Raw genomic sequence first — 18403 nt, 5'->3', positions numbered from 1 at the left:
AGAAACATGGTGTGGGGGTTATGTTTAATATTCGGAACGTAGTTTCCACAAGTTTCCTAGTAACCATACGCAGAGGTTCTATGTATAATGCCACCACATGATAAAGAAACACAATGTAGTGAAAGGTTTCAAAAATGCCAGAACCTCAGACATTTGCTTTTTCAAAAGCAGATGAAGGTTCATTCCTAATTCAGATAGAAATATTCCTGCTGTGATTTGATAAAGGCAGATTCATAACTGAAGAAATAATTCTCTTCTCTGAAACATGGCCAGTATTTCATGTTGTTGAAGAACACCTGGTACAAGCTTTACCATTATATGCACGCTTGGCAGATGGTTGTTTTCAGCTTAAGCCACAGTCTCACAAATTTATATGGCTTACCACTGGGCTACAATATAGGTAATGGCACAGTGGTTAAGTTATCAGACTCGGATTCTGGAGATCTGGACTAAAAGTCCACAGACAACTTCAAATCCCATCCCAGCAGCTGCAGAATTTAAATTAATCTGGAATTTGGAGAAAAAAAATCAACTAGTCTTAATAATGAATTGGATGTAAACCACTGGATTGTTGTAAAATCTTGCCTGGTCCCCCAGTGTCCTTCAGGAGAGGAATTCTGCCATCCTTACTAAATCTGACCCATATGTGACTCCAGATCCACTCCATGTGGTTGAATCTTAAGTGTGCTCGGAAGTGGCCCAGCAAGCCATTTAGTTCTACCACTACCACTACCTTTAAACAAAGAATGATTAAAATTGAATAGACCACCAAGGATGAACTTCCTGTAAGACAAAGTTGCTTCCTGCCCAGCTGACTTTGCAAAATCCACCCTTGGAAACATCTGGGGGACTGGTGTCCCACCTAGTCAGACAATAGGCTGCCATGGTCCTACCATAGAATCATACCTTACAGACACTGTACCAGGCTTCTCCATCATAATCTTAGGGTACATCTTGTCCTAATGGCAGGATGGACCCACCAGAGATGGTGGCACAGCAATATACAGGTGGAAGGGAGTAGTCTTTGGAGTTCTCAACATTGACTCCAGATTTCATGAAATAAGGTGAAACATAGCCATGGAAGTCTCCTTCTGATTACCATCTACCATCCTTCCTTAGCTGATGAATCAGTGCTCCTCCATGATTCACAAGAGACACTGAAAGTAGCAAGGGCACAGAATGTACTTTGGTGGGGGCTTCAATGTCCATCACCAAAAGTGGCTTGGTGGCACTGAGCTGGCCAAGTCCTGAAGGACAGAGCTCCCAGACTGGCTCTGCAGCAGGGAATGCGTGAACCAACATGAGGAATAACCTGCTTGAATCTATCCTCAGCAATGTGTATTACATTACATTGCTGTATAATGCATTACATCCTGTGTAATGTGCATCTGTCCATGATAGCATTGATGACAACTGCACAATTCTTGTGGAGCCAAGGTCTCAACAGCAGACCAACTACGCTCTCCATCACTTTGTATGGGACGACAATTGTGATAAATGGGGTAGGATCAGAACAGATCTGACAGCTGAAGACTGAGCATCTGTGAGGTGTTCTGGACTATAAGCAAAAGAAGCAACATACACAACCACAATCTGTGATCTCATGGCCCAGTAAATTCCCCACTCAAGCTTGAAAGACTGCAGAGAAAATTTACACAGATGTTGCTGGGACTTGAGGACCTGAGTTACAGAGATAGGTTGAATAGGTTAGGACTTTATTCCCTGGAATGCAGGAGAATGAGGGGAGATGCTATGGAAGTATGCAAAATTATGAGGGGTATCGATAGGGTGAATGCATGCAGGCTTTTCCCCTCAAGTTAGTTGAAACTAGAACTAGAGCTCATAGGTTTAAGGTGAAAGGTGAAATATTTAAGGGGAATCTGAGGGGCAACTTCTTCACTCAGAGGGTGGTGTGAGTGTGGAATGAGCTGCCAGCGGAAGTGGTGGATACAGGTTCAATTGTAACGTTTAAGAGAAGTTTGGATGGGTACATGGATGAGAGGGGTACAGAGGGCTATGATCTGGGAGCAGATAGATGGGACTAGGCAGAAAACCAGGCTGGCATGGACTAGATGGGCTGAAGGGTCTGTTTCTGTGCTTTAATGCTCTATGACTCTACTATCAAGTGAAGTGATCTGCCCTGATTTAATATGGATTGCAGAAGGCCTTGCAGGAAGCAGCAATAGGTACAGCTAAGAATGACGATGTATCAGTCTGATGAATCAGCAACACAGGAATATATGTGCTTTAAACAGCATGTAATCAATGGAGCTTAGCAAACTCACAACATGTCAGATTAAAGCCCTGAAGTCCTACCACATCTATCATAAGTGGAAAATGTGGACCACTTTCCATAATTTGGGAGCCACCTCTTCGTGAAGACAAACATTGATGATGAATTTCACCACTGCCTTAAAAGCGACAGAACAGCCTTTGATCAAATGAGGAAAAGGGTATTTGAAGTTCAAGACCTCAGATCTAGCACAAAACTTAATGGTCTTCCAGGTAGCAGTAATCTCCCTGGTCTAGCTACAGCAGACACCTCAAAGGACTGGAAAAATACCACTAATGCTGTCGCTGCAAAATCTTCCAAGGTCACCGGAATAAGCAAAATAAATTTTGCATCCTCTGCATGGCTGACATCCCCATCACAGAGGCCCTAGTTGTACTCAGTCAGATCCATTGGGTAGGACTTGTCACTCACATGCCCAACAACACACGTCTGAAACAGATGCTCTGTTCCGAGCTCTGACGTGGGAAGAATTACCAGGTGGACAGAGCGAAAGATTGAAGAACATGCTCAAGGCCTCAAAGGAGGAGTGCAACATCCCCAGACTTCTGAGAAAGTCTGGCCCATGATTGCTCAAAGTGGAGAAAGAGAAATCATGATGGTATTGAGAATCTCAAGCATTGGGAGCACAAAGAACCCCTGCATAAGTGATGGGTGGAACACACCACCTCACAATATCCTGTCAGCAACCTCCTGCCCCAACAGCCTCAGTCATCCAACTGTAAAATACGGCCGACAGATCTTGTGGTTTTCTTCCAGACACAGACTTTTATTTTGAAGGAAATATGCGCTATCAAAAGCTTGTGAGGTACTGTTGACGAACCGCTCAAATATATTTTTGAACAGTGAACTCCTTTGTTCTGCCTGCAAACAATTTGGTTCAATATAAATGATTCCAGATTAACAAGCTCCTGATCCAAGCACATTTTGGATTTGGGCTAAAAGCAGAATTTCAGTTCACCAATTAGCTGCCTATTCATGTTTACTATTCCCCAATGCTTATCTTTTCTTACTCTGCATGTTGCTGATTGTAAAAATCTTGCCAAAAAATATTTTGTTATATAAAGGCTTGTATTTCAAATTCCCTTTATATAATAAGACATTATTTTGGCAAGAATCTTACAATCATAGTTGAGTTGTATTATGTATGCCTCCAGCCAGTTGGTTTTCTTCACATTTCAAGAGCTTAGTTCAAAAAATAATTTCAAGCTTTCTCCTGCAGGCCAATACTTGACTGCTAGACCAGATGATCCTTCCTTCCCTTTTTCTCAGCAGCATTCCTGAGTTCCAAGTTAAAGCTGAAACTCACGATTCCAGCTCACACTCCTGAGTTTATTAGCCTGAGAGTTGAAATTTATCTTTGCAGTGTGCTGCTTCTGCTGACATAAGAGGTTGGAATATGTTCACCTCAAAGTTTTGTGTAACTGACATCAGTGACAGTTTGTGTGTGAACAAGATTACTGAGCTTTGTCTCTGACCTTCCATGCCTGCCAGCAGCTCTGAAAAGTCTGTGTTGTTTAGTTTGTAACTTGAGCAGATCAAGTATTTGTTGGTTAATATCTTGCTGTGTTACAAATTCTAAGCGATATGTGAAACAGCCATAGAATCACCGTGAGCAGTTTTTATGTAACCCAGCCTTCAGATGATTGCTGGAATCAGGTGTGACACTGTTTTTACACCCTGTCTGATTTGACTCTCTATTGAAATCAGAAAAGAGTATTACAGGATGGAATGCAGAAACCTGTGTTCCATCTGATAAAGTGGTTTCACACCCAACAAGTTAAGCCGGAATGCATCCTCACTAGTGTTGTCCAGTGTGATGGCTGAAATCCTGACTAATGCTAAAGTGGTATATTCAGTACATTAAATGTTTAGGGACACTGTAAAGCAGTTCTGAATTTTCAGTGATGATGAAGCTAAAAATTGCCTTCTCTTTACATGCCTAGTCCCAGTGGAGTAAGCAGTGATGCAAACGATCCAGCCTGTCTGGTTTTATTTACACGTAGTTGAGAAAAGTACATTTTTTTCATCCAGGTCATTTCCTGGCTGATGCACTATATGTTCCTGAAGTCAGGGATGTGGTGTGACTTTCTGCAGGGGTATACCGATGGCGCAGTGCAGTGCAAAGTCGCGATCGTACACTCCAGCAAACTGACTGAACGATTCTCAACAATCCCCCTTCCTCATAATGCTCAGAATTTTTACAAATATTAAATTACAGTGAAGAACAAAAAAAAACTTCTCATTGGGTTTGATGCTGAATGTAAGTTCAGGCTCTGGCAGATAAATAGTTTGTTTCATGGTTTCAGCTTTAGCAGAGTTTACTCTGGGGCAGATATGTTGACTTTCCTATGATGTTTTGCTTAGTAAAAGTACATTATTTTTTTCAAGTTAATGTAATAAAGACACAACAACGGAAAGAGGTGGGAATTTTTTGGACTGCAAAGGGAATGTTACATTGGCACCAGGTTGTGTCTGGAAAGTTATAATGCCTAGATGCAATTAAGACCGAAGATAATTTAATCTTTCCAATGGACCTTGAAAGCTGGAGCTGGTTCTGATAAGGACATCGAGCAACACCTGCTAACATCTGGTAGTGCAGTTTTGCTGATCTGAAAAGAAATCAGCTCAGCCTGCAAGTATTTCCAATTTCTGAATATTTTAAGTTACATCAAAAGTCAGAAGGGTTAAAGGGAGGAAAATTGCTTCCTCTTTTATTCTGAGGGAAGTCAGACAATTATAATTCTGGAGATTTTCCAGAAGGCAGGCACAAAATAGATTGCACTGTGGCCTCAATTTAAATGTCTTATGACAGGAGCTTCTGACAGAGGCTGTTCTGCACTTGAAAAGAGCAGCAAATATAACTGTGAGAATGGAGGCTGCAGATAGAGAAATGAGAGAGTTCAAATGTAGCCAAGACAGTGGTGAGAAAGCAGAGGGTGAAGCTTGCTGATAACATGCGTCAGTGGGAATTAGATGAGGACTGGACAATTGTTAAATTTAAGTCATTGTGGTATATAAAATCTGGAATAATTATGCCCCAAATAACACACTTTGGCCTTCTCCTGGGAGTGAGCTAATAAAGGGAGCAACATCACCGTTTCACAGACAAGTAGTTGGAGAATGAAGGTCTGTGGCTACAAGACAGCAAGAGCCATTGATAAAATGGCACAGACGTAGGTCACACACGTAGGCTGTTTTACAAACTTCAAAGGTCCACAGATCATTACTACCCTGTGATTGCTCCAAGTTTCTGTTTATGAGCCAGGTGCAGACAATGGAGTGTGTAATGACAGTACATAAGATTGCTTCATGGTTGATTTTGTATGTTGCCTTACTTCTAGACAAAAATGAAAGTGTCTCACCTCTGGTTCTCCATTGCTCTGCTGTACTGGTATGTCTACAGCCCCAATTTCTAAATGTTTAGAAGTCAAACCAAGCAAGAGCAGCTGTTGTCAATTTTCCATTCCATCCCAGTTTCCATGACACTACACATGCAGCAACACAATGACACACAGATCCCACTACCCCCACATTTATGCAACTCTTGAGGATGACATGATTGCAGAGGTTTGAACCAGTGGCATTTCTTGCATGATCTTCCTGTAAATTCTGTGCTGAAACTTTGCACAAGCTTCTGGAGTTTAGTTTAGATTAATAATAATTCTGTACTTATTGCACTAACCAATTGTAGCTCCATATTACTAACTTCATTCAGAATTGACCTTCATTCCCTTAACTGGACTTAGTTTTACAGAAGTGGAAGGAATTTGTTATTCCTAACATACTGGTAAGAGGTCCAAAGGTTCATACATCATTTACAGATTTTGCTTAACTGCATAACTAGAGAAAACAAAAAATAACCAAGGTAAATAAAAATAGAAAATACTGGAAACCTGCAACAGGTAGCCTATTTCAGTGAGCCAGCGTCTTCTTATTTTGCTTTTGGAAAACAAGTACTGCTGTATGAAGAAAGGAGGGCAACAGAGACTGAAAGATATATTTCCATATTTCAGCTTTTCAATCATTTATCTGTAATTATCCCTTGGTAAAAATCTATAGACATGCACATAGATATTGAACAGATCCATAGTGTTGCCTAAACCCATAAGCAGATTTTGGCAAAAAACATGGAGTTCTAGACTTCGACACTGAAAAGTGGCATGCCCTGAACCATCCCTACCCTGCCAAGCTGCAGGTAAAGTTAGCTGTGTCTCGATGTACCTGGTGAGGAAACAGTCTGTACATTTATTCATTGTCCCTACTTTATTGGAGAACATTCAGTCTTTTTGTTACCAGTTCAGTAATGATTTATTTTGGACAGAGTTTAAAGGTATTTTGCATAAGAGAAACAAGTCAGCCAACTAAAACCATGGCACCCCCTTAGAAGTCACTTAAAAAAAGATATTTTTAAATAACCCATTTTAATTTGTGAAATGAACCCCAGCAAATATTCTCTCTTGGACTTAAATACAAATGACATTCAAGGTTTCAGATCACAATTGATAAATAATCATCTGCTAACAAAACCCTCTAATAACTCCAGTTTCTGTTATACTTCAGTTTATTTCTTATTTATTTGCCTGAGTGTTTACAGAGTAAATGTAAGATAGCTTGATATATTTGAATATTTGATTGTTAATTGCTTATTTCCATCTATTTTATATCATTAGGTTGTGTGTGTGTGTTTGTGTGTGCACATGAGTGTATGAAAGGGGGGGGGGGGGGGTGAGAGACAGAAATAGGACAGAGAGATAGAGATAGAGACAGAGACAGAAACAGAGAGATCAAGTGCCAATTCTCCTAAAACAAAACGTGGGCACAAGACATGACCTCAATGATCAAACATTCAGCTTCATAGTATGCATGGATGCTGAATTAGCTCAAATGAGGAATTTAATGCAAAAGCATGCATTTGTTGGATGAGTTACTTCAGATGACCTATTGGTGAGGTCACGGGCACATGTGCAACCAACATTGGCAGGAAGGATGCAGAGTAAACCAATCGTGGCGTCAATCAATGCATACTGCCAATTTGACTCAAGTGTTGCTATTTTAGGACTCAATTTTCCGTAACCTTGCACAGCTAAATATTCTTCAGCATCTCATCCTCTCAGGCTGACTACCCATGCTTATTTGGTCAGTAGAGTCCCAACGTATGTAGATCTCATTGCAATCCTTCCCTGAATTTCCCTGGCTCAGCTTTTGCCCTAGAGACTCTTTTGGGCCATAACTTGTGGTCAGCATGAGCTTCCCATATTGATCACTGATACATTACAAGAGTTCACCTTTAACTTGTAAGGCTCTTCCAACCAGAACTTACAGTCTGTACCCAGCTCCATTAGAAGCTTTCTGCAAAGAAAATTCCATCATATGTGTGGGGCTAGAAGAACTCACAAGTCCAGGGAAAAACTTGGACAGTCTGCCAAGCCATGCCACTGGCTCAGCCACGTGTCAAAACTGTCAAAACACTGTGAAATATCCAAAGTCCTAAAACAATTCAACACAAAAATACACTCAAGCAATTAAAAATAAATCTATATCAACTTCTACTGATCTTAGTCCTTCAAGCCATTCCCAGTGGAAACACTGTTTCTGAGCCAGGTCTAAACTGATCGTTTACATGGAGTGGAATCAGGACAACAACTGGCTGCAGTTTTGGAATTTTCATGTCTACACATGCAGGAAATTAGAGAACACTGGAGATTTCTCCACCAAGTCAAGCCCATGACAACTGCAATGTATCTCACACGGAACCTGGCTTGTGACATTGATCCACTGTGGTGGCAGTGCTTTGAGACAGGACAAAGATGGCAGGGCTTCACAGGATGGGGGAGAGCCACTGGGACCCGCTCACATCAGCAGCACAGTGTGAGGAACAACCCCCCACACTTACTGCTATAAACATCATTAGCAGCAAAGTATGCAATAAAAAAAACCTTTCATTTGCAAAGATAACCTAGTACTTAGATATTGCTGCCTGGAACTGCTTTAATGCCTCATAGTGAGTCTCTCCTGTGCAATAAATTCATTACATGGGCTGAACCATTACAAGCCACCGTAAAAACTTTGTCACAGTCCAAGTTTCCTCCACCTTCACCCTCCTCTCATCCCACCTGGCTCAATCTGCCTTTTGTTTTCTTTGTCTGCTTCCATCTATCATCCACCCACCTCTGTCTCCCAACTCCACCCCTCCTCCTCCCCACCTGGCTCCATTTGCCGATTATCCTTCACCTCCTTCTCGGTCCACCAGTCACCTACTGGCCCCTGTCTCACCCCTCCTCCTCTGCTCTTTAGACTAGCTATCTTCCCTCCCCACTCTCAGTCCTGATGCAGGATCTCGACCCACAAAGCTGACAATTCCCTTCCCACCACAGATGCCGCTCAACCTGCTGAGTTTGTCGAGCAGATTGTTTGTTGCTCCAGATTCCAGTATCTGCAGTCTCTTGTGTCTCCACAGAACAGAAATTGTTGGTCAGGCTATATCCCTGTTTTATATAAATGACATGTGACCCATCTTCTTTGTAAAAGATGGTCACCCTATTTATCACACCACTAGCCTTATCTAAAAGGATCACCAACTACTTGCATATTCATTGACAAGTTTTTTTTTAACTTGCTACTGGAAGGTTGTTGATTTTCAGGAGGATTGACTTTAAGCTGCTCGGGGCTTGCAAGCAACAGATGGCTGCGTTGGCTGATTGACAGGCAATGCCACCAGCACTGATAGAGTGGCAGGAGTGGGGTTCTGAAATGCTGTCTGTTACCTTGAGGGGTGACAGCAGATTCATGCTCCATGGTACCATTAACCAGCCCTGAGGTGACATCTCAACAATCTTGTTAATCTATTGGGTGGAGCACTGGACCACTCTGACACCCTACAAAAGCCCCTTTGAGCATTGATATCCAGAGCTGTGATAAAGAGTATTGTAAGTTTTCTTGGCAGCAAATTGAACTTACAAAATGATTGCCTGAGCTTCCACTGGCACTGGAATCTTCTTGTGAAGCTGGGACATCAAATATCAGATGCTGCATTCCTCCTGAACCCGCAGGTGTGCTGATGGAGCTGCCACACCTTCCATGCAAGAAAGTATGAGGTGCAGACTCTGAGGTGCAGACAAAGCTCTGTGTAAATTTAGAATGGGACTCTACTCTGCTTTTCCATATTTTACACCAGGGAGGGAGGCATTGAGCAGTGCCTGAGGTACACTTGACGATACTTGAAGATACCCTCACTAACATTGAGCATTAAAGTTTTTGCAGCACTGCATCCAGTTCCCTGGGACTTGACTTCCAGGATTGGCTCCCACAGCTCTCTGCCTCACTGCTTTCACAATCTTCTCCAGTTTAGCCAGGGGGTCCCTTGAGAGATTACAGGCCTCCTCTCCACCACCTCCACCAAGGTCTACAGTCCAGCAACAAACCATCAGGTGCAAGCTCTCTCTCATCTTATGCCACTCTTAGGTGCCTCCCAAGTCAGACTGGGTTCCAGAGTACCTGCCAGCACCTGCTGAAGCCACGCTACCCTTCCTTTCAGAGAAGAGGCTGGTTTTAAGACTTAAATGGTGCTGGCCACTTACAATATTGGCCCATTGCTGAGACACGCAGCCAAGAACAGCATGGTTAGCAGTAACTGCATGCTGATATCATTATAACAGGCAGGCAGCAAAAAGATGATGAGCTGTGGGCATCGGAAGTAACAGGCATGAGTAAATTGTGTGTCCTGATCCCTGCATCTGTTTTCAGCGGCTATTAAATTGAACCCTTCAGATCTGTTCACGATCCTGTGTGGGTGGATAGTTTCTAATTCTCCAAGGTTTCTGAGAACGGAGTAAATGTGTTTTCATTCTAATAATATGACCTTGAGTTAACTGCCAAACAGGATGTGGAAGATTATGTCAGCAAAGAAAATATATCATAAGGTCAAAACCAGAGTAGGTGGAAGGGTTATTAACTGGGTAAGTTAAGTCCTTTTTTTAAACATCTCTCTTTCTACATCAATTAAAACAAATTACTTTTTGCGCTGAATACAGATAAAACAAATAGAAGCCTTCCCTGCTCATGCAAATTTCCCTTTAGCCAGTTTGGAAAGAAGGAAACACAGCTCCTCAAATCATGAACAGTCAGCTGAAAAACACGATGATGCTGGAAGAACTCAGCAGGCCAGGCAGCATCCGTGGAGAAAAGCAGGTGGTCAACGTTTTGGGTCAGGACCCGCCTGCTTTTCTCCATGGATGCTGCCTGGCCTGCTGAGTTGCTCCAGCATCATTGTATTTTTCATCTAGATTCCAGCATCTGCAGTCCTTTGTTTCATGAACAGTCTGTTTGACCTACTGGGAACAGGTGCAGGAATTCCTCAATTTATGCGCAATTTATCGTTTTTCACTAGAATGTCATTGAACCTTTAGGGTAAATATCCTCAGTTTATGAAGATCTCTTCACTATGGTGAAAAGCATGTCAATCAGCCCAAAGTGTATTCCATTCTTTCTCCAACACCACTTTGTGTTTGTCAGTATCATTGAGGTCAGACTTCCACTTGTAATTGGGATTCTGTGCAAGATAGCTTCAAAATTTCCCAGCTGTTCTCCTCTAAGGAATCACGGTAAGCTAGAAGCATTAATACTAAGCTGGATGTAACTAATACTTGTGAAAAAGGCGAGGGTTTGGTAGATGTCGACATTTCAAAGGTATGAATAATCCTTAATAATACAGACAAAATAAAAGTTAGTGCTCAAAGTGTTACCCCAAGAAATGTATTGTATGTTACGAGGGCAGAGATGCAGAGAATGGACATGGAGTTAAGGGTTTAGTTAGAAGATCAGAATCAGCAGCATTTGCCTAAGCTTGATGATGATCCAGGAAATAGTGAGGTGGTGATGGCAAGTCATGAGAGAGTATGAGAGGGGCAATGGGCCTTCTGAAAGTGCTGATATGCCCAAGGCCAGTCATGGTTGGTTGGTAGCCTTCATGAAATGTGCATCACCACATCCTGCAGGAGAAGGCAGCTGGTGCAGATACTGTGGTGGCAGAAAATTATCCCCAGGAGCTGAATGAATCCTCGAGGAAGGTGATTATTCTCCTAAACAATTGTTTAATGTGGATGAGATTGTGCTCCTTTGGAAGAGGATCTCCTCATACACACCCATCTGGACGGATGAGAAAGCTACTCCAGGTGTCAAGTCAGCCAAAGGTCATCTTACTGTCCTCCTGGAGGCATTACTGAAGGTAATGTAAGACTGTAAGCCTCTCTTGATCCAACACTCAGAGAACTCAAGAGCTCTAAAAGGATACTCAAAGACCAATCTGTCTGTGGTACAGTGATCGAGCTAAAAAGCCTAAATGACAGCACTGCCCTTCTAAGATTAGAACATTTTGTTTCTCTACCCTTCATCGCACAATATTGTGTGAGGAATAACCCTGACAACAGATCTTTGCTCATCATTGACAATGCCCTGGACACCTGGATACAGTCGTGTTTTTGATGCCCAGTATTTCATTGTTACAATCACGAACCAGGGTGCTATCACTACATTGAAGACGTACTGCCTTCGGCACATAATGAGGCCTGTTACCTTGGAATCAAGCAGCAATGAGAAACCTACCATTCAGGAAATGTGGTAGGTCTGTCTTTCTGTTGCATGGGTTAAATCATCCCAAAAGGCAACGATGTAGTCTATGGGAACACTGAGACAGCCATAGACTACATCCGTGGTTGTTGGGATAATGTAACCCATGCAACACAATGAATTGTAGAACCCTAGGAAATGCTGAGGAACAGAGGGACCTTGGTGAACATGTACAAGAATCCCTGAAGGTAACACAGGTAGCTGGGACTCAGGATATTAGACCTGGGAAGTTATGCTGCAATTGTATAAGACTTTAGTTAGGCCACAGCTAGAGTACTGCGTGCATTTCTGGTCACCACACCACAAGAATAATTTGATTGCATTGGAATGGTGCAGACAAGGTTCACCAGGATATTGCTTGAGACAGAACATTTTAGCTGTAAGGACAGGATGGACAGGCTGGATTTGTTTCCTTTGGAGAAGAGGAGGCTTGGGGGGGGGGGGGGGGGGAGCAAATCTGACGAGATATACAAAATTATTAAGAGAATAGACTGTGTAGTTAGTGAGAAAGATTGCCCCTTAGCAGGGGTGATTATAACCAGAGGACATCAGTTTAAGGTAAGGGGTAGGAAATTTAGAGGAAATTCTTAGAAAAGAATTCACTCAGAGTGTATTTGAAATTCTGGAATGTATTGCCTGAGGCAGGTACCTTACACTGCATTTAGAAGTGCATTGGACATGTCATGGCATAGAAGGCTATGGGCCAAGTGCCGGATTAGTATAAATAGGTACATGATGACTGGCACATACAAGGTGTATGTATGGCTTGTGTCTGTGCTGTATGACTCCATGACTCTATGAACAATGGATGGTGCATGAAGAAGTTAATGGACAAGGTACGTGCCTGACACCTGTGAGTTTACGAACATGAAAAGTCTGCAAGGAGATTTTGTCAAGTTGGCAAATAAGGCTGGATTCAATGAAGTAGGCTAGGATGATGTAGAAGAGTTACTGAAATCACATGGCACAAAGCTCACAAGCGAGGCTCTGTGAGAACCTGATCAACAGAGGTCACAAGAACAATGAGAAGCCACTGATAAAGCACCACCGCTGTGAAAAAGCTTTTAGAGCTGTTCCTCTACATCAACAATTGCTTTCTTCAAAGATGGAAATCTAAATATGGAATGCAGCATTAGATGTGGCTCTATGATAGAAAATACTTTGCTATGAAGAGTGAAGAGATTTCCAGATTTCCATCAATAGCTTTGGAAACAACAAACAATCTGCCGGAGGAACTTGGCAGGTCGAGCAGCATCTGTGGGAGGAAAGGAGTTGTTGACATTTAAGGTCCAAACCCTACATCAGGACCCTGCATCAACAATTCCTTTCCACCCACAGATGCTGCTCGACCTGCTGAGTTCCTCTGGCAGATTTTTTGTTGCTCCAGATTCCAGCATCTGCAGTCTCTTGTGTCTCCAATAGCTTCCTGAAGCCTCATTCATCAGCCATCCAGGCACAGCCAAATGAAGAACCCTCACTATCAAAGTCACAAACTCCACCAAGCTCAGATTAACCACTACCATGATGAATCAAACACTGATGACAACTCTGTCCTCACCTCAGCCACCACCACTTCAACTTGCCACCACTTTTGCATATACAAGAAAATACAAAAACACCAATTGTGAGCAGGAGTGAACCATTCAGCCCCTTTGAGTCTGCTGTGCCATTCAGTAGGATCATGGTTGATCTGGTTGCAATCTCAATTCTGCACTCCTGCCCATCCACAATTCCCTTTCACCCCCTTGCCTATCAAGAAAGTGCCTTAGGTAGATTCTGCTTCCATTTTCCTTTAAGGAATAGAGTTCCAAAGACTCACAACTCATTTTTTTCTTAAGCACCAAGCCCTTAATTTTAAACTGTGAACTCTTGTTCTAGATTCTCCCGTAAGACGAAACATCCTCTTCACATTCACCCTGTCAAGACCTCTCAGGGTTTTGTACATTTTGCTTGGCGAATACCCTGACGGGGTGCATTATATACACTTTCATTATCTTAATTAAAATAAGATAAGAGTTGTTTATTAGTCACATGTACGTTGAAACACACAGTGAAATGCATCTTTGCGTAGAATGTTCTGGGGGCAGCCTGCAAGTGTCGCCACACTTCTGGCACCCACATAGCATGCCCACAACTTCCTAACCTGTACGCCTTTGGAATGTGGGAGGAAACCGGAGCACCCAGAGGAAATCCACGCAGACTCGGGGAGGATGTACAAACTCCTTACAGACAGCGGCTGGAATTGAACCTGGGTCGTTGGCACTGTAATAGCATTATGCTAACTGCTACAATAGAATGACATTCTATAATTTCAGATATTTCTGTATATTTTTAAATGCTTAGGTGTTTTTAGATGGAAATTATTGAGTTCCGGAACACAAAGAAAAGTTACCTTCAAACCTATGGGAATCGCATATTAAGTTTACAAGTCTTTCCTTAACAAAAGGTTTTCCAGGAAGTCAACCCTTTTGTAAATTGAGGAATCTGTGCAAATGGAGTTGGAAGAAACCCATGTGGAATGTGTACTGAATGGTTTGGGGTTTTGTGTGACTATGTGAAACATGGATGGTATAATTTTAAATTAATGTGCTAACATAGTGAGCATTATAAAAAGAATTTTGAAAATTACTCTTCCTATCATTTCAAATTTGCAAAAGCTAAAGGTAGACAAGAAATTCCCTGGAAGTAATTGGTGGTTTAACATGAAATCTGCTTGTGTTAAGATTTAACTGTCAGCAACTTTTCCACAAAACATGTTTGTCCTCAAAATAAATGAGGTTTTAATGAATGTTTTAAATTAAGGCACAGACATGTTGCAAAAGCATCAAAGTATACTGAGAACAACATGAAAGTTTGTTTCTTATCTTTGTAGAGTTTCCGAATGTTAACTGTTCTCATGCATTCAATTTAAGTCAATGGATGAGAGATTTACAGTAAACGATTTCAGTAGTACCTCTCCAAATTAATCTGAAGCTGAAGAAAGAATTTTTTGGAATCAAATGCTTGAAGGCTTTTTACATCAATAGTTTTCTCTTTCCTATCATCGTCATGAAAGCATTTGCTCTTTATTGAAGTGTGGCTGTTGAGGTGCCAGTCTGTTCCGGTATTTACTTACGGTAAACAACCATGGGTAAAACATTCAGATTAGAACCAAAATCTCTCAGCTTTAAAGGAGATGATCTACCTTCTCTAATACGACTGTCCAGTTTGCTTTCTTTTTCTTTAATGGTCCCATTTTCATTCATCGATAAGCTTTAGAGTTGGACTGACTGCTTGCTGAGCAGATGCTGTGCTGCATGTGATGTGAACTGATAAAGCAAGGTCCATGTTTCAGTACTCAGTCAAAGCAATCAAAAGGGCTCTTTCTTTATAAAACCTCAGGACTAAGACTGAGCAAAATGCAGCCAGGGTTCCCGCTAATGAAGGTAATAATGGGGTTAGGTGTGATAGCCTTCAACTACCTGTGCTCATGGTTTGATATTCCACTGGTGGTCAAATGCCACCTTTGCTTGTGGGAAAATCAAGCCAGGCCACATTGAACACAGTTTCCCTATCCCTATCCCTTACTCATGGTCAGATGTAAACATTGCTGCAGATACTGGGCCTGCCAAACCATGTCAGTTCCCTAACACTGTCTGCACGTCCTGACACTACCAAGAAAAATGTACATGGAGAGACAGGTCTTTATAGTAGTTTCCTCTCCCTCATTAAAAGCCTCGTACACTTCTCTTTTAGGCCTCTTTGAACTGAAATAATAGTTTTATACATGGGAAACAACAAATTGATTGTGTGACATTGTGCTTTGAACATGGTGGGAGTAAAGTGGAAAGACATGAAGTGCTCCTAATTGTTGCTTGATAATTTGTAATGCTTTATTATTCAATGAAATGGAAGAGTAAATGGTACAAAATGACAATGAATTATATTAATATTACTACAGGCAAAGAAGCAGTGTCAAGGTGAACTCCGGAAACAAGCCTCTGACAAAGTCTACATAAACAACTGCGATCCAGGTACACTTTATCTTAAGTACACAGACATCCTTTCAAACCTCAAATTAATAAGCATCTTTAAACAATTAATTTCCACAAGCTCTGGAGCAATGGTTTAAACTAAAGCTTATATTTTAACAATAGCCAAAATATTAATTATTCTGGTATCCATTGTACTAAGAAAGCAAGGAGTAGCAAAAGAACCAAAAAAGAACTGAAGTAAACAAAGTAGGAAATCTGAAAGGCATTTAAAACTTCAAAAAAAAGATATATTTGACTATTATCAGATGTTGTTAACAGGTTTAAGTAAAGTAGGATGAGGAAGTGCAGAGATATGTCCTTGGAGCTGGTCTAGTTTGTTTCGAGCATTGTAGAGGGGGAAAGTGGGAGGAATACAGAATGGTGGGTGAGCGTCACAGAACCAGAGAGGCAGGTCGGCTTCAAGTGAAAAATTGCAGTATCAACTAGTTTCCCTCCTTATATTTCAATTCCAAAGAATGTATTCCTAAATTTAAGGATTATCTTTCATTTAATGCAATCTGCCAGCTGCAAAACTTGGACAAAGTATGCAGACATATCTGTGGGTGGTACCATGGTTGACATGCCTACTAGTGGACTCTAGGAATAATATTCTGACATAACCAGTGGGGGATTAGCCTCTGAAAGAAGAATAGTGGAGTTGGGTATCAGTGAAAATTCAACTTTTTCTTAATTCCCATTGGTGGCTCTATCTGGGCTTAAAAATCTAGAATTCCCTTTGGAAACAATCCCATTACTCTGGCCTTTCTTCTCCCTCAAGACACTTCTTAAAACCTGTTTCTTTGACAAATTTCTTACTCGTCTATCCTAATATTTCTATGGGTTTCAATACGAACTTGTACATAGAACATAGACCACCACAGCACAGTACGGGCCCTTCGGCCCACAATGTTATACCGACATTTTATCCTGCTCTAAGAGCTATCTAACCCTTCCCTCCCACATAGCCCTCCATTTTTCTATCATTCATGTGGCTATCAAAGAATCTCTTAAATGTCCCTAATGCATCTTCCCCCCACAACCTTGGCTGGCAGTGCGTTCCACGCACCCACCATTCTGTATGTAAAAAACCTACCCCTGACATCCTCCCTATACCTTCCTCTAATCACCTTAAAATTATGCCCCCCTGTGTGAGCCATTTTCGCCCTGGGAAAAATTCTCTGACTGTTCACTTGATCTATGCCTCTTATCATCTTGTGCACCTCTATCAAGTCACCTCTCATCCTCCTTCTCTCCAAAGAGAGAAGTCCTAGCTCACTCAACTTATCCTCATAAAACATGCTCTCCGATCCAGGCAATATCCTGATAAATCTCCTCTGCACCCTCTCTAAAGTTTCCACATCCTTCCTATAATGAGGTGACCAGAATTGAACACAATACTTCAAGTGTAGTCTAACCAGAGTTTTATAGAGCTGCAACATTACTTCACAGTTCTTGAACTCAATCCCCCAACTAATGAAGGCCAACACACTACACGCCTTCTTAACAATCCTATCAACCTGCGTGGCAACCTTGCGGGATCTATGGACGTGGACCCCAAGATCCTCTGTTCCTCCACACTGCTAAGAGTCCTGCCATTAACCTTGTATTCTGCCTTCAAATTTGATCTTCCAAAGTGTATCACTTCACACTTTTCCAGGTTGAACTCCATCTGCAACTTCTCAACCCAGCTCTGCATCCTATCAATGTCCTGTTGTAATCTACAGAAATTTTCTAAGCTACAGAAATTTTCTATGACGCCAACCTTTGTGTCATCTGCAAACTTACTAATCCACCCTTCCACATCCTCATCCAAGTCATTTATAAACTCACAAAGAGCAGAGGTCCTAGAACAGATCCCTGCAGAACACCACTGGTCATCGACCTCCAGGCAGAATACCTCCATCTACCACCACCCTCTGTCTTCTATGAGTGAGCCAGTTCTGAATCCACACAGCCAAGTTTCCCTGGATCCCATGCCTCCTGACTTTCTGAATGAGCCTTCCATGAGGAACCTTATCAAACGCCTTACTAAAATCATGTACACCACATCCACTGCTCTACTTGCATCAATGTGCTTCGTCACATCCTCAAAGAACTCAATCAGGCTTGTGAGGCATGACCTGTCCCTCACAAAGCCATGCTGACTGTCCCTAATCAGCCTATGCTTCTCCAAATGCCCATAAATCCTGTCTATAAGAATCTTCTCCAGCAATTTGCCCACCACTGAAGTAAGACTCACTGGTCTGTAATTCCCAGGGTTATCCCTACTCCCTTTCTTAAACAAAGGAACAACACCCTCCAATCATCTGGCACTCCTCCTGTGGCCAGTGACGATGATCATCGCCAAAGGTGCAGCAGTCTCTTCCCTCACTTCCTGTAATAACCTTGGATATATCCTGTCTGGCCCCAGTGACTTATCTATCCTAATGTTTTTCAAAAGTTTCAGCTCATCTTCTTTCCTCATATCGACATA

General features: G+C 41.9%; 1 protein-coding gene across 1 annotated transcript in view; it reads left to right on the top strand.

Annotated features, from left to right (window-relative positions):
- Positions 1 to 18403, top strand: part of sgk1 (serum/glucocorticoid regulated kinase 1) — an 84728-nt gene that overhangs the window by 44207 nt on the left and 22118 nt on the right. Inside the window, exon 3 of the mRNA XM_052024718.1 lies at positions 15858 to 15930. Coding sequence (XP_051880678.1) covers positions 15858 to 15930 — 73 coding nt within the window. The remainder of the gene's footprint in view (positions 1 to 15857; positions 15931 to 18403) is intronic.

This window comes from Pristis pectinata, chromosome 10 (assembly GCF_009764475.1).
Source record: "Pristis pectinata isolate sPriPec2 chromosome 10, sPriPec2.1.pri, whole genome shotgun sequence".
Taxonomy (NCBI): Eukaryota; Metazoa; Chordata; class Chondrichthyes; order Rhinopristiformes; family Pristidae; genus Pristis; species Pristis pectinata.
Note: the sequence above shows the minus strand (reverse complement) of the source record. Positions and strands in the feature narration are given on the sequence as shown.